This window comes from Gopherus evgoodei, chromosome 6 (assembly GCF_007399415.2).
Source record: "Gopherus evgoodei ecotype Sinaloan lineage chromosome 6, rGopEvg1_v1.p, whole genome shotgun sequence".
In the NCBI taxonomy this organism is placed as follows: domain Eukaryota; kingdom Metazoa; phylum Chordata; order Testudines; family Testudinidae; genus Gopherus; species Gopherus evgoodei.
In genome coordinates, this window is record NC_044327.1 from 106,474,454 (window position 1) to 106,496,496 (window position 22,043).

Sequence of the window (22,043 nt, forward strand, 5' to 3'; positions counted from 1 at the left end):
AAAAATCATTGTTTTACTTGGTAAATGAGCAATATGGTTTGGAGCCATGGTGGCACAATAAACAAGAAGTGGCATATTGCCATTTTTACAAAGTCACTTTTCAAAGCATATCATACAGAAACACCAGCTAGACACTCTATATAAACACATGGTTGCAACAGTATTTGCAACCCACAGACATTTTTAAGAAAAAGCTATTAAAACACATACCCTTCGGTAGATGTTTTGAGGCAAGACAGTGGTATCTGGGTATGTTTTTGTTGTTTTATTCTGAAGTCTTGCTAATTTAGCATTGAACTGAAACAAAAGGAAAGGACAAAAATCCCTAATATTTACACTGACCCAACAGAAGAAAACATTATTCACCAAGAGCAAGTCATGCTTGACTAACCTGATTGCCTTCTATGATGAGATAACTGGCTCTGTGGATATGGGGAAAGCGGTGGATGTGATACACCTTGACACCACCAAAGCTTTTGATATGGTCTCTCAGAGTATTCTTGCCAGCAAGTTAAAAAAGTATGGATTGGATGAATGGACTATAAGGTGGAGAGAAAGCTGGCTATATTGTCGGGGTCAACAGGTAGTGATCAACGGCTTGATGTCTAGATGGCAGCTGATATCAAGCAGTGTGCCCAAGGATCAGTCCTGGGGCTTTTTGTTCAGCATCTTTATTAATCTGGATAATGGGATGAACTGCACCATCAGCAAGTTCGCAGATGACACTAAACTGTGGGGAGAGGTAGATATGCTGGAAGGTAAGGATAGGGTCCAGAGTGACCTAGATAAATTGGAGGATTGAGCCCAAAGTAATCTGATGAGGTTCAACAAGGACAAGTGCGGAGTTCTGCACTTAGGAAGGAAGAATCTCAAGCACCACTACAGGCTGGAGACCAACTGGCTAAGCAGCAGCTCTGCAGAAAAGGACCTGGGAATTACAGTGGACAAGAAGTTGGATATGAGTCAGCAGTGTGCCCTTGTTGCCAAGAAGGCCAATGGCATATTGGGCTGTATTAGTAGGAGCACTGCCAGCAGATCTAGGAAAGTGATTATTCCCCTCTATTTGGCACTGGTGAGGCCACACCTGGAGTATTGCATCCAGTTTTGGTCCTGTCCCCCCCACTACAGAAGGGATGTGGACAAATTGGAGAGAATCCAGCAGAGGGCAATGAAAATGATTAGGGGGGTGGGACACATGATTTATGAGGAGAGGCCGAGGGAATTGGGCTTATTTAGTCTGCAGAAGAGAAGAGTGAGGGGGGATTTGATAGTAGGCTTCAATCACCTGAAGGGGGGTTCCAAAGAGGATGGAGCTAGGCTGTTCTCAGTGGTGGCAGATGACAGAACGAGAAGCAATGGTCTCAAGTTGCAGTAGGGGAGGTCTAGGTTGGATATTAGGAAACACTATTTCACTAGGAGGGTGGTGAAGTACTGGAATGGGTTACCCAGAGAGCTGGTAAAATCCCCATCCTTAGAGGTTTTTAAGGCCCAGCTTGACAAAGCCTTGGCTGGGATGATTTAGTTGGTGTTGGTCCTGCTTTGAGCAGAGGATTGGACTAGATGACCTCCTGAGGTCTCTTCCAACCCTAATCTTATATGATTCTATGATTATTTTAATAAAAATAGGCATAATTTCCACATGTTTTTGCATGTATTTTGTACCTTAAAATTAAAACTGGCAGGGAGATCCAATTACTTAATTAGAAATGCAACTACTTAATTAATTTTTTAAAATTAAAAAATTAATAAGATTACAAGTTGACAGTGTCCCTTTAAAAATATTGATCCAAGTCCTTGATTCTGGTGATTCAAAGGGGCCATAATATTAGTTTGCCAACCAGCTGAGGATTTTCCCCAACTGTAGGGAGTGTGCCTGGGCAAAAGAGGGCATTGCATACTCTTAATTAAACCAGCCCCAAGTTTGGGTCCTAAGGAGAGCTCATCCCAACCAGAGGTTCATGCCCTATTTATTTTCTTTAACATTTAGAGAATTTGAAATCTTTGCTTAGTTTTTCAGTAGCAGTGCCGTGGCTTTAAAATCTCAGACGTTAAATAAAGCTTCAATCCTGAAGCTTACAGTACCTATGCAGCATTCCTCTGAAATCAGTGGGTGCTGCCAGCACATTGCTAGATCAGGGCCTCAAACTCTCAACATTTTAAAGTAAAGACATCTTCCAAATATTACAGGAACTATAAACATTTGAAAAAATAAGCAAAAAACAAAAGCATTTTTTTCATCCCTCTAGGTACTAAAAATATATATAGGACAAAATTTTCTAAGAGGGCATAACAAATATACTTAAAACAATTTTACCTCTCTCAAAAACAACATAATAGGTTATATTATTCTTAAAATACAGACCTATCCCCCATTTGTTAATGGTAGTTACACATGTACATGGAAGAGAGAACAGATCTCAACATTTTTTGTACTGGTCAACTTCTGAAGGCTTATCCTCAGCTCAGATGAAGCTCATTGATCTATGACAATTTACACCACCTGTGGACCTGCCTCTTTAAATTATAAAACTGTGAGGATCCAAATTACATTATAAGTGCTTCTCTCAACCCTTTTCTTTACACAGAATCTTCTAAGTCTATCCAAAGAGCATGTCCATTTGGTCTTTAAACCTAAAACTTATGAAACCCTCTCTTCCCAGTAGTGCATACCTCTATCTGCAGTTTGATTATCTCATTCTGTTTCTCTTTATCTAGAGTTCTCAGCTGTCTGGTTAAGTCTAATATTGTCAGCTCTTTTTTCTCTAGCTTTTCTTTATGCTCCTCTTCTTTTAGTTCAACTGATAACAATAAAATAATAATATAAAATTGTAATTATCAAGAACATTAATTTTATTAACTGATTAAACTTCAAAACCAGCAGAAGCTGTAATGTGACAAATTCCTGAACCGACTAAAAATACAAATTGAAAAAAGGGGAACACTAACATACTAAAAATGTATTGTTCTTTGTTTAGAATGAAAAAATGGTTATTTTAAATGTCTAATGGATCCCCAAATAACTGACTATTTCAAATCCACTATCATGATTTTGGCCTGACTTTGTTGTTCCAGACTCATAATCAGGTGCAATCTGGTCACCACATTGGAGGCCACAGCATGTGCTGAAAACATCAAAGCAATCCCTGGTTGCACTGGCTATGAATGCTGAAGCCACTGAGATTTTCTTTTAACTCCAAACCTAACCTCAATGATTTCTTAGCCTTTTTTCTTGGCAGTCTGGCTGCCAAATTGTCAGTCCATGCCAGTTCTGCTCTTGCAAAACACATTGCTGTAGAAACCCTCAGAGAGGAAGAAACAGCCTCAAATGTATGGTGCAATGATATATCCATTCTGTTGTCATTAGGTTCTTTCAGGCAAAAAATTCCTTTCAGTTGGGGTAGCAATGTCTTTGACTAGTGCTGAAACTGCCCTGTTCATTTTGGGAAAAGAGACACAATCTGGTTTGCTACAGTTTGTGTTGTAGAATATTTTGGCACACCTGGATAATCTCATACACTTTGCTGGTGTTTCCCATTCAGACTTAATTACTTTTTGCAAAATGTTATCAAGGGGAATGTGTGGTTCAGATTTTGAACTGGTTTGTAATTTCTATAGCAGCCCTCTTCTTCCTCCTTAGAATCGTTTCTAATGAGCTCATCAAAAAACGAGGGTGAAAATGAATTAAATTATGAAGAAGAACCAGATGCTTAAAAAATGTATTCCCTTTATTATGGTTTTTCTTTCCATGTATGAAAACTTTGAGCAGAGACTTTAGTTCTGGGTCCTTCTGGGGATGCATCAGTGGAACTTCTATCCCAAGAAGAACAGGGCAGTTTTCTTCAAAGTTTCTGAAGTAATTTCTTGATTTCCCCTTTCCCCCGCTTTATAATTTGACTTCTTATGGGAGGTGGGGACTGGGGACCTGAGTCAGATGAGGAATCCTGGAAACCTCTTCCGCTATCAGGAATCTTTTTCTCTTTGTCTTTTTGAAAGTGGACAGAAAGCCTGTAAGGGGACACTGCAGCTGCTGTCTGGTGCTCACAAGATGGTGGCCTCTGAGGTAAAGGTGCTTTTTGCGCCAAATCCAAGAACTCCCGAGCCCAAAAGGAAATTTCTTCCTGAGGAGAAAACTGAGTCCCTTCTTCTCTGCTTCATGGAGTGATGGTAAGACCTGAGCCATGGGACGACACACACCCAGAATGGTCTCACTGGCCACTCCTGACTCTGTGGTGGATTCACTAGTTTATGGTTTCCTATGCCGGGCTGCTGCCCTTTAACGTAACTGCCTCTGATGGCTAAAGTGCTCTCTTCATTTTTCTGCCACCCATTGAGACATTTGTGGTCTCTGACTGTCAGACCCCTCCCTCACTGCTGGGCAACTCCTGGGGAACTGGCTCTGGGGTTGGCGTAAGGCAGCCAAAGTGAAATCTTTCTGAGAAGATGAGGCAGCTGGGTTGCACAAGGCACAACCTTCTTCTGCATCCTCTGGCAGGGACACAGCACAGGAGAAACACAGCCTTGGTCTCCCTCCGCCATCCTCCTACCCTATTAACCTGAACAGTTAGGGCAGGGGGAGGCACTGTGCTAATTCCAGGCAGGCAACAACCTACCACCTTAAGTTGTTGTTTTTTTTTTAATTCTCTCTCTTGCAGCAAGTACTGGATTCCCCACCCTGCCCGTAGGGAGACAAAGCAAAGCAAAACTGAGGAGGTCCTCTCTGGAAAGTGGGGTTGGGGCTTGTCCCTTGTCCCCAGTTCAATGCTTTGATTCTGCCCCCTATAGCTACAGATAGGCGATGATGACCCACACTAAGGAGCTGTGAACCTAGCCTTGAGAAAGGATAATAGTTACCGTTGCTATATATAGAGAGAGTTAAATAGTTTACAAGTAATACATTTCAAATTAAACAAATAAATATAATCTGATGTGAAGTGGAACTCACCCTTACCCCTTATTGTAGGCAGGAATATCTTTTCAGAGGGCCTTAGACTTCTATAGAATCTTTGCTTTTACATTATCTACAAAAAGGTCTCAAACAGGTATAAAATGTGCTACCTATAAGTTTCCTGAATAATATGAAACAGTGAAAAAGAGATCAGAACATATATAACCAGCTGGTGATTTTGATTTGGATATATCATATCTCAGCATCATTAAAGCATAGTGCAGCATTCAGAAAACTTACATTTTCTTCTCATGTCACAATGAACCTTTGTTAATTCCAGTTTGCATTCTTCCTCTTTGTTTTTAATTTCTGTCACAAGTTTGTCAATTTGATTCTTATATTCCTGTGAATTTAAACATGCGAGTACTTGAATTTAAAGTTAAGTGCCTTTAAAGGAAAGCACATGTTTAAATACAATCTGGCTGGATTGAGCCAGAGTGCTCAGTGCCTTAAAAGACCTACTCCTGGGTCTCCAAAACATCACCTCTTATCTGTACTGCTCTGACCTTTAATCAGCTGCTTAGCTGCAAGATCAGCTTCAGAAGAAGAGCAATGATAAGATAAATGGAAAGTATAATCCAGTTCAGCCACAGCTCTTTCAGGAATGATTCATAGATTCCAAAGCCAAAAGGGACCATTGTGATCACCTAGTCTGATCACCCAGTGATCACCTGCTGTATAACAGAGGCCATAGAATTTCCCCAAAGTTTAATACCATGTCCCTGAGAATATGAACTGTAAATCATTGCTTGAGATGCTCCAATCAAAGGAAATATATTGCTTTGAATACAGACTGACCAGTCATATCTCACCTGTTCATGAGCCTTTAATTTCTTTTCCAAGAGACGAGTATTATTCTTCAGCCTTTCATTTTCATCTATACAAATAAAATATTGGAACAGATGGTATTGATGAGATTTCATTTTTTCTAATAACAAACAGTCAGAATAAGGAAATACTTGTGTGTATTTTTATTATCCAATTGAACCTTAAAATAAAACTTCTTATTTAGACGTAGATTCCATTACGACACTCTTTTATTATGTCCTTGTGGTTTCTAATACAGTTTTTTAAAATGTAAATCACAATTATTGTTTATTTATAGTATTTGTATCAGTCTTATTAATTTGGAAGCACTTTAGCCTTATAATAACTGATTTCGTTGATCAGAATTTTAGATCCTAAAATCTTTGGCTCAGGAACTAAGTCTTTGCAGATGTTTGTACAGCACTTGGCACAGTGGGACCCCAATACTAAGTGTGGCCTATGGGGTGCTGCTGTAATATATATTAAATCATATAAAAAATAACTGTTAAAAGAACACTTAACGTTGCAAAGTTAAGTACTTGACATTTAGGAAATGACAGAATTAAGGTTGTCCATGTAAGCTTAATTTTGCCCCCTTGTACATATTCATTTACAGACACTGATTACATGATCTCATGCTATTTTTGTGTCATTTAGTGCACAGAATGGACTGTACTGAGTGAACTGAAGCAACTGTTCAATGTTTCTTTTTACTCTCATTATTCAATGTGTGGCCTCATTTCTTTATTTACTAAACTCCAACCAAATCCTGCACTGAATATAGAGTTTTTAACTTCCTCACAGTTTTCCATCTCAGAGCCTCACAAAAATTAATGAATTTATCACCACAACACCCCTGTGAGTTAAAGAAGTATTTTTATCCCAGTTTTACAGATGAGAAACTAATGTACAGAGAGTGCCCACTAATTTTGGGTGCCTTGAGGCATCCAGGACCTGATTTTTCAGAGGTGCTGAGCATCTGCAGTACCCTTGAGTGCAGTTGCAATCATGAGTATGGCTAAGATTCTGTCATAGATATTTGTAGTAAAAGTCACGGACAGGTCACAGGCAATAAAGAAAAATTCACAGAAGCCTGTGGCCTGTCCATGACTTTTACTAAAAATATCCATGAGAAAATCAGGAGCTGCAGAGCCCCCATATCCATGGCAACAGCTGGGGAGCTCCAGGGCCCCCCCCCACTCATGAGGGCTCGGAGCTAGAGGGTCCCCCTGCCAGTGGCTTGGAGCTATGAGGTCCCCCTGCTGCCAGCAGCCCAGAACTCCTGAGGAGCCCTGCTGTCCACAGCTTGGAGCTCTCAGGTCCCCGCTGCTGAACTGTGGGGTCCCCCCTGCCGCCTGTGGAGACCAGGATATGAGAGGGCGTCCTGGTGCCTGCGGCAGCTCGGACCTTTCGGGGGCCCTCGCTGCCCTTGGTGGCTGAGGGCTGCAGAGTATCCTACCACATGTGGTGGCTAGGAGGGCCCCCACAGCTCCCGGCCACCGTAGGCAGCGGGGGGAATCTGCAGCTCCCAGCCACTGTAGGAATGAAGTCACGGCGGTCTCTGGAAGGAACGGATTCCGTGACTTCCACGACCTCCATGACAAAACTGTAGCCTTAATCACGAGTGCCCAGAATTTCTGAAAATCAGACTGTATATGTCTCGCCTTGGGTATGCAGTAAATGAGGAACACACAATTAGTGGACACCTGTGGAAACAGAAAGGAAAAGATTTGAACTAGAAAAGAAAGTTGCAACCCACTTTTATGACAACCCTGCTTCTGACAAAGCACAAAATGAGTAATATAAAGAAATGGTTGAAGCTTTTCACCCTGAATATATTCCTCCTGACAGATGTGAACTCACGAGTCTGCTGCTGTATGCGGAAGTGAAAAACTAGAAGAAATAGTAAATGGAGAACTAAAAGAATCAACACTGACATTAATGCAAGAAGTTTGGTCAAACATGGGAAATAACCCAACAATGGCTTCAACCATCCATAAAGGGAAAAATGCATTCATATATAACATTATTTCTACTACATCTAAAATAAAAACTGCAGAACATTGTCCAAATTGCAGAGGATGCCATCCAAGAATGCAAACAAAAGTATGACATGAAGCTCTTCGCCATTTGCTCAGACAACAAAAATAAAATTAAAATAATGAAGGAACCTCTCAGATGCAATCGTCCTAAACTTCTGAGGTATGAATGTTCAGCACAATATTTAAACCTTCTTGAGAAAGAAGTAACACCTAACACAATCCTAAAGCACATTGTGTAAGTTCAAACATTCTGCAACTATCATCAACTTTGTGGTTGGTTGGTTGAAAAAGGAAGACTACTACTGAGTTTCCCCAATAACTGTTGGTGGAACTCTCAGTAATATCGTGTCTCTATACTTGCATCCAACTACTGTAAGTCTGTAAGTCTGACATTTTATCAAACAGAAAAGGTTTTTGATCAAAATACAGCACACATTCTGCAGAACAAAGGATCCTACAAAGAAGGAATACATTGGCAAAAACAGTTGGAGATTTTGGAGAGAGTTGACATTAGAGGCTAAGGCAGGGGTTCTCAAACTGGGGGTTGGGACCCCTCGGGGGTCATGAGGTTATTACATGGGGGGGTTGTGAGCTGTCAGCCTCCACCCCAAGCCCCGCGTTGTCTCCCGCGTTTATAATAGTGTTAAATAAATAAAAAAGTGTTTTTAATTTATAAAGGAGGGGGTCATACTCAGAGCCTTGCTATGTGAAAGGGGTCACCAGTACAAAAGTTTGAGAATCACTGGGCTAAGAATACTACTATCACAGTCTCTGTGGAAATCTGGCTTCATTTGATCAACAGCAAAGAACAGGAACCACAGAAAAAAATTCAGAGAACTTGTATATGGTATCTGTTAATTTGAATAAATTTGTTCCAAACTTAGTAGCATAGGCGCTGAAAGAGCAAATTATTTTGGTAAAAGTATAGTAATATTTAAGGGCAGACACAAAAGAATGATTGGCCTAACTACTTAGCTGGCTAGGGACTCAATTATTGTATACTTTACTTATAGAAATGCAATCTTTGCATTTTGAATAGTATGTGTGCCTTTTTGTGTCTGAGGGATTGTTTCTGAAGTGAATCATATAGCGTATGCGATTTATATTTCACTTCAGCAACCCTTCTTGTTTTCCCCCCAGTATTTTCAGTTGTATTTTTTAGGCTGGGGAAAATCACAGCTCAGATTGTCTATGCCCTGTATCATTGGATTTATGAACAAATCATTATTAAAAACCTAATTCAAGCAGAGGATTTTCATGGAATTTCAATAGGCAAGATAAATAACAAATTGATTCTTCATACAGATGATGCCTGTTATTTTCCTAGAAATTCTAGACCCTATAATCACCTATTAATCAATTCAGTGATATTCTAGGTCCACTTTATGAGTTCAAGCCTTATAATTGATATCCCCACTAGATTTAATAGTTCATTATGTTATTAAGCAGTATTTATGTCAGTAGTATTGAGTAAATCTTGTTGAATTAATCCCTTTTGATGGAATTAGTGAACACTTGCCAAGCTGGAAGGACTTCTAAACTTTATTTGGCAAAACAAACCTTATTAAAATGTCATGTCCTTCTAAGATGTATCATTGCCTATAGACATTAACACTTACTTTTATGGATAAAGATGTTACAGTGGGAACTGTATGACAGTAAATTAGAAAAACCTCTTTGATAGTGTGAGAGACCCAGGCCAGTGGGGTGCAGTAGTCTGGTCCTATTGGCATCCAGCGGGGGTGGGCGGCCGAAGCCTGCCCACTTCTAAAGGGCCTCGCCCCAGCCTAAGGGGAGGACCCACAGGTCTGGGACACCAAGTAATTACGGGGGACAACTAATGAAAAAAACAGGATCGGGAGTGAGGTCATAGGGCTAAACGAGGGGAACCTGATGGGGACACCGAGCAGAGAATCCTGGACAACGCCCACTGCTCCTCGAAGGCGTCAAGGGAGCCAGTGGACGCCGCCCAGAGGAACTCTGCCCGGATGCATGAGCAGACGGAGGAACGGAAATAGGCCCTACAGTCGCAAGAAACCCCGTCGGCCAACCTCCTCTCCCTGGTGTTGTAGATGGCCAGCTTGGCCAGGGCCAAGAGGAGGTTGAGAAGGAGATCCCGCGACTTCGTGGGGCCACGGATGGGGAGCGTGTAGATAAAAAGGTGAGGGGAAAAGTGCAACCAAAAACGCAGGAAAATATTCAGGAGGAGTCGGAACAGGGGCTGCAACCTGGCGCACTCCAAATAAAGCGCCAAGGTCTCCTTCTCACCACAGAAAGGGCAGGTGCTAGGGACAGACGTGAACCGCGCCAAGTACACACCCGTGCTCACGGCTCCGTGAAGGAGCCGCCAACTGATATCCCCGGCGGGCCTCGGGACCAGGGCAGAGTACAAGCTGGCCCACCGGGGCTCCTCACCCTCGAGAGGCGGCAGGAGGTCCCGCCATTTGGTACCGGGGCGGGACGCGAGGGTGAGGTAGTGAAGGGTATGGAGCACGAGCGAGTACAGATGTTTCCGTGGCGCGGTCTGGAACAAAACCGGCTGCAGATCATGCAGCCTGCTGGCAATGAAAGGGTGAGGGGGCCGATTGGGTCCACGGGGCAGGGGCCCGATAAAAATGTCTACGGGGCCTGGGATGGAGGGTGGGCGGGGCGTGCCCTCTCGCAGGACCCAGTCGAGGTAAAGAGCTTCCAGGTCCGGAGGAGGTCTTGGTAGAAGACCGGCAGCCCAGAGAGGTCTCGCGGAAGACCTCTCGGATGGAGGTAAAAGAGCTGCCGGTCGTATCGGAGCCCTCAGAAGCGGCGGAGGAAGGCGTGCGCCAATACGCTCCGCGCCGGACTACCCGCACGAAACAGGAGCCTCTGCAGGGCCTGGAGGCGGAAGACATGGACCTGAGCGCGTAAGCACTTCAGGCCCTGCCCCCCGTCCTCCAGGGGCAGGTGGAGGACCCCTGCAGAGACCCAGTGCGTCCCTGGCCAAAAGAACTCCAGAATCGCCGTCCGAAGGTTGGCCAGGAAAAACGGGGCCGGGACCAGGGTGTTGAGCCGGTACCAGAGCATGGACAGGACCAGTTGATTAAGCACCAGTGCCCTCCCTCAAAGGGTGAGGCACCGGAGTAGTCCTGTCCATTTCCGGAGCCGCTCCGTCACCCTGCCCTGCAAATCTTGCCAGTTCTCCAGCGGAGACGGATGCATGGCAGAAATGTAAACGCCGAGATAGAGCAGCAGACCCACGCTCCACCGGATGGCCTGAAGCGTGGGTGGGAGGGAGCTCGCCTGCCACCCGTCCCCGACCACCAGGCCAGAGCTCTTGACCCAGTTGACCCGGGCGGAGGAGGCCGCCGAGTACACAGCCTGGCAAGCCTCCACCCGCGCCAAGTCGCCCGGGTCCTGGACCACGAGGAGCACATCGTCAGTGTACGCCGACAGGACCAGCTGCAGCCCCGGCTCCCGAAGCACCAACCCCGTCAACCTCTTGAGGAGGAGACAGAGGAAGGGCTCGATCGCCAGAGTGTACAGCTGGCCCGAGAGGGGGCACCCCTGCTGCACTCCCCGCCCGAAGCTGACCGGCTCGGTCAGGGTCCAGTTGAGCCTGACCAGACACTCCGCAGAAGCGTACAGCACCTGGAGAAAACCCACAAACAGGGGTCCGAAGCCGAACGCTCGCAGAGTGCCCAGGAGATACCCGTGATCCATCCGGTCGAACACCTTCTCCTGATCCAGGGACAAGAGGGCGAACGACAGACCATCCCTACACCTCAAGTCCAGGAGGTCCCGGACCAGATACAAGTTATCAAAGATGGTGTGGCCCGGGATGGTGTAGGTCTGGTCTGGATGGACCACGTCCACCAGCACGGACCCTAGCCGCATCGAGATGGCCTTCGCAACAATTTTGTAGTCCGTGCTGAGGAGCGAGACGAGACGCCAATTCCGTAAGTCGCGGAGGTCCCCCCTCTTCGGCAATAAGGCCGGCACGGCTCGCCTGCACGAGAGAGGGAGGACCCTGCTCTGCAAAGCCTCAGCCCAGACAGTGACCAGGTCTGGGCCGAGGACGTCCCAGAACACGCGGTAGAACTCCACGGTCAGCCCGTCCAAGCCCGGAGATTTATTGGTGGGCATGAGACGGAGGGCTTCCGAGAACTCGGCCAGAGTGAGAGGCAGCTCTAGCCGGTCCCGGTCGCCCGTGCTGACCGTCGGGAGCCCGTCCCAGAGCACTCTGCAAGCGTTAGGATCAGTCCCCCCATCGCTGGAGTGCAAGATGGACTTTGTTCCGGGAGCCACGGACGTCCTCGAGGAACTCCCGCAGCTCCTCCCTCAGCGCATGGGGGGGTGGGTTCACTGATCGATGACTGGCCCCCAGTGGGGCCCCCGTCACAGCCCCGTGGCCCACCGAGGCGGGTAGGCAGGGGGCAGACCCCCAACGTGGCAGCAGATGGGCCGACGCCACACGACCCGCCCCGCTCCCAGATTCAAGAAGGGGTGGTGGAAGGAGAACAGCAGCCCCTGGGGGGTCGGGACGGAAAGAACTAGTGAATCCGCTCCCTGGGAGGTAGTCCCAGGGGTGGCACTGGCATCACAGGAGGTGGGGGGGACAAGGACAGAGCCAACTGGAGTAGGGCGGGGATCAGGGAGAGAATCCGGGAAGGAGGGAGAGGCAGGATCCGGAGCCTCCATAGTTGAGACGCTGGAAGGTGGCTCCTCCTGGCCAGGCTCAAGGATCTGGGAAGTGGGCAGGGGACCCCTAACGATGCCGGGCTCAGCCACTGTGGCACGTGCGGCAGCCTCGGCATCCAGAGAGAGATGGTGGTCAATGGGGTCCCCGCTGAGGAAGGAGGGCGGGTCCTCCACACCCAAGAGGGACACCCCCTGGGAAGCGGGTCTCGGCAGCCGGGCACTGGCCGTCGCCCCAAGGGGCTCGGCGGCCCTCAACAGAGTGCCACCCGCAGCCAGGTCGATAGAACATTCCAGGGGACCCTCAGAGGTGGGAGCAGAAACAGCGGGAAGGGGAAGGGAACCCGGGGACAGGGGGGATGTAGTGAGGTCGCCCAGATCGAGGCCCGCCGGTAGAGGGTCGTCCTCCCTCTGCATGACTGGGGTCAAACCCAGGGCCTCGATCTCCACGTAGATGGGAGGGAGATCACCGTCCACCACCCCAGGGCCCTCCCCGCCAGCACCAGAGGTGATACCCACCGCGGTGCTCGCAGAGGCGTCGAGTGGGAAGGGGGCGAGAGAAGCTCCCTCGGGGGCTTCCACGGGAAGGGACCCCGGAGGAGGGGCGGTGTCACCTTCCGGTGCTGCCACGGCGTCCCCAGCCGGCACCACAAAATGGGAGTCATCAGGGGGCAAGGCGGAAGACTCGTCATCGGTGCCCCCCTTCCTGCTCTTCCGGAGGGCCTCCGAATCTGAAGGATGTAAGGAGACTCGAGCCTTCCGCTTGCCCCGCTTCCCCTGCACTAAGGACCAGCCCTCCATGGCATCATCTGGGGGCTGGCTAACAGGGGTCGGCTCGGGGGGCAAGGGCAATGGCTCAGGGACTCGGGGAGGCAGTGGTGGGATAGCAGAAACCGGGGAGGACTCCCCCTGGGACGAGCCCTCTCCCAAGTCCGGCGGTAGCCCCGCCACACCCTCCTCCTAGCTAAGGATAGTGTCTCAAAGAATTTAGTGATAGTCACCAAGGCCTTGAGATTACAGCCTTTTCAATGAATCACAGAATGATTCTTATTTAAGGCTGATTCTCATAGATACTATTGCCATTTTACACCAGTGTTAAGGGGCCTTAAAATGAGAGTAAATTATATACACACCCCTTTAAAGTCCTTTACACTGCTGGAGTGGTGTAAAGTGTTTTTTGAATAAATGAGAATCAGTCCTTTAGAGTCCTGGCTCATTTGTTAAAAGGAAGGCCAACCTACCTCCCAGACAGATGGTAAATGGGACAGTGAATCTTCAATAAGAGGAGCTGAATCACTTTCACTTGGGCAATGAAAGTCCTTTAAGCCACCAGTCCTAAGGCTGTTCCCCACACACAATTCCCATTGATTTCAATAGGAATTCTGGAGGAACAGGGCACAATTCTGAGAGGTGCAGAGCATCTCCTTCAACATACTGAATGTTCATAGCTCCCATAGTGGCTAATGTGAGTTGAGGTTGCTCAGTACCTGACAAGAGACATTCAGAGGCCCAGATCCTCAAAGGTATTTAAAGTCTAACTCCCATGGAAGTTAGATGGTGCCGTGTCTTGCAGGATTTGATCCTTTGTTATTAGTTGATGTGCATTGAGCAGACTTTAAGCTTGTTGTGTATTTTAATTTATTTTGCATACATTTCATTGACATAAAAAGCTGCATTATGAGTTATGTATTCAAAAATCCACAAATTGTTTAATTTGGATTGTTATGATTCTTTAGAAGGTAGGGGTTGTTAGATCTGAATCATCTACTAATACATTCTCTAGCTTTTGGTTTCATACATGTAGAAATTTTTGTTGCTAAAGGTTGATAGTGGAAACAAATCAGGGTTATCAAATTGGAGACTGACACTACAAGGTCTTTTGAAACAGTGGAGGCTTTTTTAAAAAATCTGTCCATACAAATAGTACACAGAAAGAAACTAAGAAATTCAAGACATACACACAATCATTTTTAAGACTATGCACATGTAGCAAAGTTTGTGACATTAATGTATGATGGGCAAAAATTCAAATTTGGACAATTTTCTCTCATTACATTCTATTCTTTAAGATTGACACTTTCCAGTAAATGAATTAGGCAGGATGACTTAGTCAAAATGACACAAGGAGGATTTCTAAAATGGGTGAAAGAAATCAACATTTCTGAAGGAACAGCAGAAGTACTCCCTCAGAGAATCTATTTACATGATATACATTCTACTAGCATTTTCCTGAGGGCTGTAATATTTTATCATCATTATGAGAAACTCTGGGGGTATTTGGAATGAGCAGGGCAGATTATATCAAGACTCCAGAGTTTTAGAGTAAATATGGGGAGAGGGTGTGAAAAAAATCATGGAGGAAGTGTCCGTAAGACTGTCAATATCATTGAAAAATTAAAAACCATATTGAACAATTCAAACATGCTAACATAGAATAGATGCTTTATAAGCCAGTAGCAGATAATTAGAAATAAGCGAAGTTTAAACCTGTAAATGCAAAATATTGGGCAAACTTACAGAATACAAGCTGAGCTGATTAGAACTGGATATCATATTTTATTAATGTGAAACCAATAAGTGTAAGATGGCATTCATGCTAGGGAAAATTCATCTCCCAGCACAAGGCCTAAGTACACTTAAATCCATGGGCTCAAGGAGCACTTAGCAAGCATATAGAGTTTGTGCTGGCCCTTCATACAGGGTGAATTTCATGAGTGACAGTTCAGAAGAAACGAAGATTTCACAGACATCAACATCTTTATTAATATAAAAATCTGCTTCTAATTATGTGTATCAAAAAAGACTAAACATTACAAATATATTTATCATTTTATTTCAAAATAATATCTAATAACTACCTAGATTAAGTATTTCTGGATGGTAGCTGCATTTTAAGAACATTATCAAACTAAGACCTAAGGCTTCCTTGACCCAGTAAAGCACTAATGCATGTGTAAGCATATGATTAAGTGCTTTGCTGGATCTCAGAGTACTTAAAAAAGGTGACTCTCACTGCCTTGATTTTTTGCAAGATTTCTTGTGCTGCTAAGAAATAAAAAACCAAAAATTCAGGATATAAATCCTCATTCAGGCAAAACTCCCATTGAAGATAAACCATTTTTGTACATGTAGGACTGCAGGAAAAGTCCTTTATTGTGTATCACACACGTAAGCTTAGGAACATATGAAATGATAGGCTATATTAGGTTTGTTTCTTTTTAAATTTAATTTTGTTGTGTTTTCTGATAGGCCAATCTCTAACAGCCAAACAAAAGGATTACACGTGAATTAGGAATATCCTTGTTTATGCAATAGATGCATATTTGTTCTAAAATATAATGCAATGTAATTTACAGGATTTTGTTTTTTACCTCTCAGGTTGCACTGATTTTCAATTGTTTGTCTTAGACCCTTTATCACATTCTGGAGAGTGGCATATTCTAAACAAACAAAAAAATATAAATATATTATTTTTCAGTGACTTCATTATTTTCATTTTAGGATTCCACTCTAAGAACTGAAAACAATCATAAATATCTTATTTAACAATAAGTGGTCTTTTGTAACAGGTAGCAGGTACTTCAAGGAAAAAAATCTTAACTATTTCAGTGTTCAGTTATAGGCTTTTCCAAATGGACAAATCCATGTTATACCTATTATAGGTAGTAGAGGCAATAACATTTATAGTTCGGGTTTCCCGACACTGTCCATTATAAGAACAAACCTGTTTTCAGTCACTTAAAGCTTTGCCAAATGTTAAGTGTTTGAACAGAGCTAGTGTCAGCCTCACTGATTTTTTTTTTTAATGAAACCTTCAGCAAAAATAGTTCAGCCATTTCAGAACAAAATTAGGGAATAATACATTGTTTTCTGCCATGTTAAAAAATTCTTACAACTCTTTTGTTGAGAAACTTTAGCACCTCCCTACTTCAGAACAGAGACTTGTAATTAGGCCAGGGAGTGGGGATTATGCTGATATCAGGGGTGTGCCTTTTGCCATTTCTGTGAAAATCTCTCTGAATTTGGCCAAGTTTTGAGCCTCTGAAAAATCTTAATTTGCACATGTTAAGTAGAGACTTTTAGAGTTTGGTAGCTAAATTCTCTGAAGATTCTGTTTGCTTGGGGCAAATCCAAACAGAGATGAACAGGAATTTCCTTGCAATATAAGAACATAAGGACAGCCGTACTGGGTCAGACCAATGGTCCATTTAGCTCAGTATCCTGTCTTTTGACAATGGCCAATGAGAGGTGCTTCAGAGGGAATGAACAGAACAGGTAACCATCAAGTGAGCCATCCCCTGTCAGCCATTCTCAGCTTCTGGCAAACAGACTAGGGACACTTCCCTGCCCATCCTGGCTAATAGCCATTGAGGGACCTATCCTCCATGAATTTATCTAGTTATTTTTTTAAACCTGTTATAGTCTTGGCCTTCGCAACATCCTCTGAAAGAAGTTCCACAGGTTGTGCGCTGTGTGAAGAAATACTTCCTTTTGTTTGCTTTAAACCTGCTGCCTATTAATTTCATTTGGTGATCCCTAGGTCTTGTGTTATGAGAAGTAATAAATAACTCTTCCTTATTTACTGTCTCCACACCAATCATAATTTTATAGACCTCTACCATATCCCTTTAGTCGTCTCTCTTTTCCAAGCTGAAAAGTCGCAGTCTTATTAATCTCTCCTCATACAAAAGCTGTTCCATGCCACTAATCATTTTTGTGCCCTTTTCTGTACCTTTACCAATTCCAGTATATCTTTTTTGAAATGGGGCAACCAGATCTGCATGCAATATTCAAGATGTGGGCGTACCATGGATTTATCAATAGGTAATATCATACTTTGCCTTATTATCTATCCCTTTCCTAATTCCCAACGTTTTGTTAGTTTTTTTTTTTGACTGCTGCTGCATATTGCGTGAATGTTTTCAGAGAACTATCTACAGTGCCAGCGGCTTCTTGGGGCATCAAGCTCACAGGAACTGAAAGCAGGAAGGCTCTCTGTCCCGTGTTCTCACTCCTGGAGCCTAGGCAGCAAGGAGGAGGAGGACTGGAATGCAGAGGAGGAGGTAAACTGGGGCAAAAGTGCCATGGTGGAGACTTAGGTGGCGGTAGTTAGAGGTGGAAGTGGGGTGAGGAACCAGGGAGGGGCTGAAACTGTGAGCCAAGAGGCTGCATTTGGTAGAAGAATGGGAGCCTAAACCAAGGGAATGGGACACAGAATCAAAGGGGCTGGTGGCGGAGGAATGAGACTTAGATCAGAAGCCAAAGTGGGGTAGAGGTGGAGGACAAAGCCTGGGACAAAAACCTAATGGAAGGCCAAGGGCGAAGAGCCTATAACTCCTCAAGTATACTCTAGAACAAAACAAGGATTCTTAAATCTCAGGATTCTTCCGCTGTCAAAAAATACCCTTGAAACCCACTGGCAAAAGTGTGTCTCATCTAACTAGTGCTGGCCCATATAAACAATGACAACCTACTACTACCAGTTACTCTTTTAAATGAAGCAGCAGAGATTTATTTCGATCTAAAGGTTCCAAGCCTGCTGATGGACCAAGTGGGTGTAAATATGGTATTAACATGATAGAATTTCTGTTTGGGTTTTTTTTAAACCTAGGAAGTTAAATACAAAAACTGCATTAAAAGAGTGTTAAGGTTGTGAAGTTAAGTATCCAACAGCAAGGCAATGACAAAATTAAGGTAGCCCTTAAAATTTTAATTTGGCTCCCTTGTGCATATGCATTATGATACAGTCTTTAATTACATTTTTTTTAAAGTGGCCCCTTCATTCAGTGCCCAGGATGGATGGTGCTCAGTGAAGAAACAGCTATTCAATATTTCATTTCCTCATCATTCAGTTTCTGCATTATTGCACATCATTCAAGCTTTGTTATAAATACAGAATTAACTTTTTCAGGGGCTGTTCTGACACTCATTACTGTAGCATTTGAGTGTTTCACAAACATTACTTAATTTATATTCACAATTCCTCTGTGAGGTAAGATGTTGTTGTTCCCATTTTGCAGATGGGGAACTGAGGCACAAAGATATTAATGTCAAAAGTGTCCAGAAATGTTGGGTGCCCAATTTTTGAGATCCTTTGTCCTAATTTTTCGGAGACCTGAATAGTTTATAGCACTTTATATGTCTAGGGCATTGTTCAATTGTAGGCTTCAATTTATAGACTTTTGTAGTTGCGAGCATTTGGCAATTCTGCAAATCAGACCCCAAGTGTCTCAAGTTGGGCACACATAAAATGAGAAACAATTGTGGCCATTGTGAAAACTTTGTACCCAGTGACATACAAACTCTGTGGCAGAGGCAGGGATAGAATCAAATTCTCCAGGATGGCATTCAGCTGTGTAAACAACATTGTCCTTCCTCTTCCTGCAGTCCCCAGCCTGATTCACTACATACCATCCGATTCTGCAGCAAACAAGGCAGACAACAGATTTCTTTACTACATATCCTTGATTAATTTCCAGACCACTGAATGAGGCAGAGGTCCTATGGAAGAAATAATATGTGATGTAATTAAAGATTGTATCATAATGCATATGCACAAGGAAGTCAAGTTAAGGTTGCACTGGTTCTACTCTGCGCTGATAAGGCCTCAGCTAGCATATTGTGTCCAGTTCTGGACACCACATTTCAGCAAAGATGTGGACAAATTGGAGAATCATTTTTGTTGCTCTTGTCTGGACTAAAGGTCTAGAAAATATGACCTATGAGGAAAGATTGAAAAAGTTGGGTTTGTTTAGTCTGGAGAAGAGAATAGCAGCTGGGGGATAGGACAGACAGACATCATAACATTTCAAGTATATAAAAGGTTATTACAAGGAGGATGATGAAAAATTGTCATTAACCTCTGAGTATAGGACAAGAAACAATGGGCTTAAATTGCAGAGGGCTAGGTTGGACATTAGGAAAAACTTCCTAACTGTCAGGGTGGGTAAGGACTGGAACAAATGGCTTAGGGAGGCTGAGGAATCTCCATCATAGAGATTTTTAAGTGCAGGTTAGACAAATGCCTGTCTGGAATGGTCTAGTTATTATTTAGACCTGCCTTGAGTGCAGGGGACTAGACTAGATGACCTGTTGAGAACTCTTTCAGTCCTAGACTTCTATGATGCTATTATTCTAATTCTGTCATTTCCCAACTTTTGAGTGTTTGACTCTGCAACCTTAACATTAATTTAACATAGTTTTTTAATGTAATATACAATGACACTGGTGAGATTCTTGATTCTGAAGACTACAGGATGAAAGGAATCAGCACCTTGATAAGTTAGATAGTTTTCATGTGTTCCAAGTCTCACATTTTATTGGAAATACCAACAGATGAAGTCTAAGTGCATCATCATATTTCATCAAATTTGTTTTACCTAAATTTGAAATGGAGACATTGTTTCTGATAGTCTTGCTTTTCTTATGAATTGAATTTAAGTTTGGAGATTAAATAGAAGGTAACGGAGGATTAATTTAGACATAGCTCCTAAACAGACATAAGGGTTTTTTGTTTTTTTATTGTCCAATCTCTCTTTTCCCCTTTTGGATATCAGATATTAATGTGTTTTTATAATGTGGACAAAAGTTGGAGAAATTCAAAGAGTATGCAGCTCTGGACTTTGTTCCAGTCTTCCATCTGTCACAAATCTTTCTGTGGAGAGCACCCCCTTTTGGCTACATGGGGAGTGCACACACACAAGTCAGTTACTCCACCCCTGCCCCAACAGGTGCTGCAGGGCATCTTTTTAGCAGGTCAGCACTCACCATCTGACTGGAGCCTTGAGATTGCCTCATCCCTTCTCTATGTCCTGAGTAATGCCACCAAACAGCCCATAGCCAGCAAAAGGAGTTAAACAAGAGAAAAGTAAACCAGCTCCCTCCAGCATATGGACCCCACTTACTTCAAGTATCAGTGAAGTATCAGTGTCCACTTTGGAGTTCACTAGGCTCCAATTCTTTTCTCCTTCAACTCAGGATTATTGCTCCCTCCTTCTCTGAGGGGAGGGGCTCTACAGTCTGAGTCCCCTCTCATGCACTGGAAAAGCTCAACAGTCTGTTCCCATCCCAGGGTTCCCCAACTGAGCAGAATTACTTCTTTTTAACTCCCCTCCAGTCCTGGCACCATTTGCAGGTGTGACTGGGTGGGGCCACTCCAGCCCAAAGCAGCTCCTTCTCCCCTTCCATGCTAGTGTAGGATGGATATACCCCATCACAGCATCTTAAATAAAAAACACTATGAAAATAAAATTTTTTATTTGTTTGGGAAACAGGCCATTTCTTAGTGATAAATAATTTCAGAAACTAGAACATATTTATAAGCAAAACTATTCTGTTTTTTCAAACTTTTTCAATATAAATGTGAACACAAGATGGCTCTCCTGTAATGTTAAAATATAAAACCCTCATTAGATATTATGTGCATGCCTCTTTTTAAAAACTCATACTGTTTAGAAATTACACACAGAAAACTACATTAAAAGCATATTAAGGTTGTAAAGTCAAGCTCTCAGAAGTCAGGAAATGCTAGAATAAAGGTTGCCTGTGTCTGAGGCCATCCTCTCTTTTCCTGCAATCCTCTGTGTCATTCACAGTATATCTTTTAACATCTACAACAAATAAGGCAGCGGTCCAATAGACCAAAGCCTCATTCATAGTACAATCCTGATACAACCCCAGAGCATCGCCCATCCTCTGCACTGAATGAAGTAGGGGTTGTGTGGAAACAAATAGTATGTGATCATGAAATCAAAGACTGTAACATAATGCACATACACAAGGAACTGTATTAAGCTCCCACTTCCTCTCCCAGTCTTCCCTTAGGCTCCTTCACCCAATCTATTCACTCCGTTACTCCTCTGCATTTCCAGCCCCTGCATTTTTCAGTAGTCTACTTTATCCTTCTCCTTACACTGCTTGGCTGCCAGTAGGGGGAGCACAGAGAGCACAGGAAAGACAGCCAATCTCCTTGCTCTCATTTTTTGTGCCCATTGCCACAGCATCCTCAGAAGCCAGAAGCAGCAATTGCAGAAAAAATCCTGTTCAGTGCCTACAGTACTAGGCTGGAATATGTTCTGTACAGAAGGACTCTTCACAAAAATTACCTGTCAAATCTCAAAGTCTCTGCTGAGATTTGTCTCTACTGTGAACTGAAATTTTCAGAGACTCATAATTTGGCCAAATTTTGGAGAATTTTCAAACAGACAACAAAAGGCACATCTCTGATGCTAAAGGACACCACTACTACCAAATTTGAAGTGCCTGCTCCAAAACCTCTCACCAAAAAAGGTTATAAATTTTTTTTAATGTGTCTAAAATTATGTTTCCCCCTCACCTTATTTTGAGAAGGACCACAACCATTTTTGTTGAAAATTTCTAAAAGAATTCAACCCGAGGCAGACACACTGCATGGAAAATTTCAACACACACAGTTAGTTTGGCAGAGCAACTAAAAACAGGATCTCATAATTAGTGTGGCGCTCTCAGCTCCACCTACAATTTATAGAACACAATTGCCTTCTTTATTCAGGAATCATGTAATTCTTCTTTACTTACTTCCAATCCCAGCCCCTTAAATTGTC

General features: G+C 43.6%; 1 protein-coding gene across 1 annotated transcript in view; it reads right to left on the bottom strand.

The window, feature by feature from the left end:
* CCDC152 (coiled-coil domain containing 152) overlaps window positions 1-22,043 on the bottom strand; it is a 29,207-nt gene that overhangs the window by 2,221 nt on the left and 4,943 nt on the right. The window contains exons 3-7 of the mRNA XM_030568028.1: window positions 15,834-15,902; window positions 5,758-5,822; window positions 5,186-5,288; window positions 2,671-2,798; window positions 211-297 (exon numbers count right to left, since the gene is read on the bottom strand). Of these exons, the coding sequence (XP_030423888.1) occupies window positions 211-297; window positions 2,671-2,798; window positions 5,186-5,288; window positions 5,758-5,822; window positions 15,834-15,902 (452 nt within the window). The remainder of the gene's footprint in view (window positions 1-210; window positions 298-2,670; window positions 2,799-5,185; window positions 5,289-5,757; window positions 5,823-15,833; window positions 15,903-22,043) is intronic.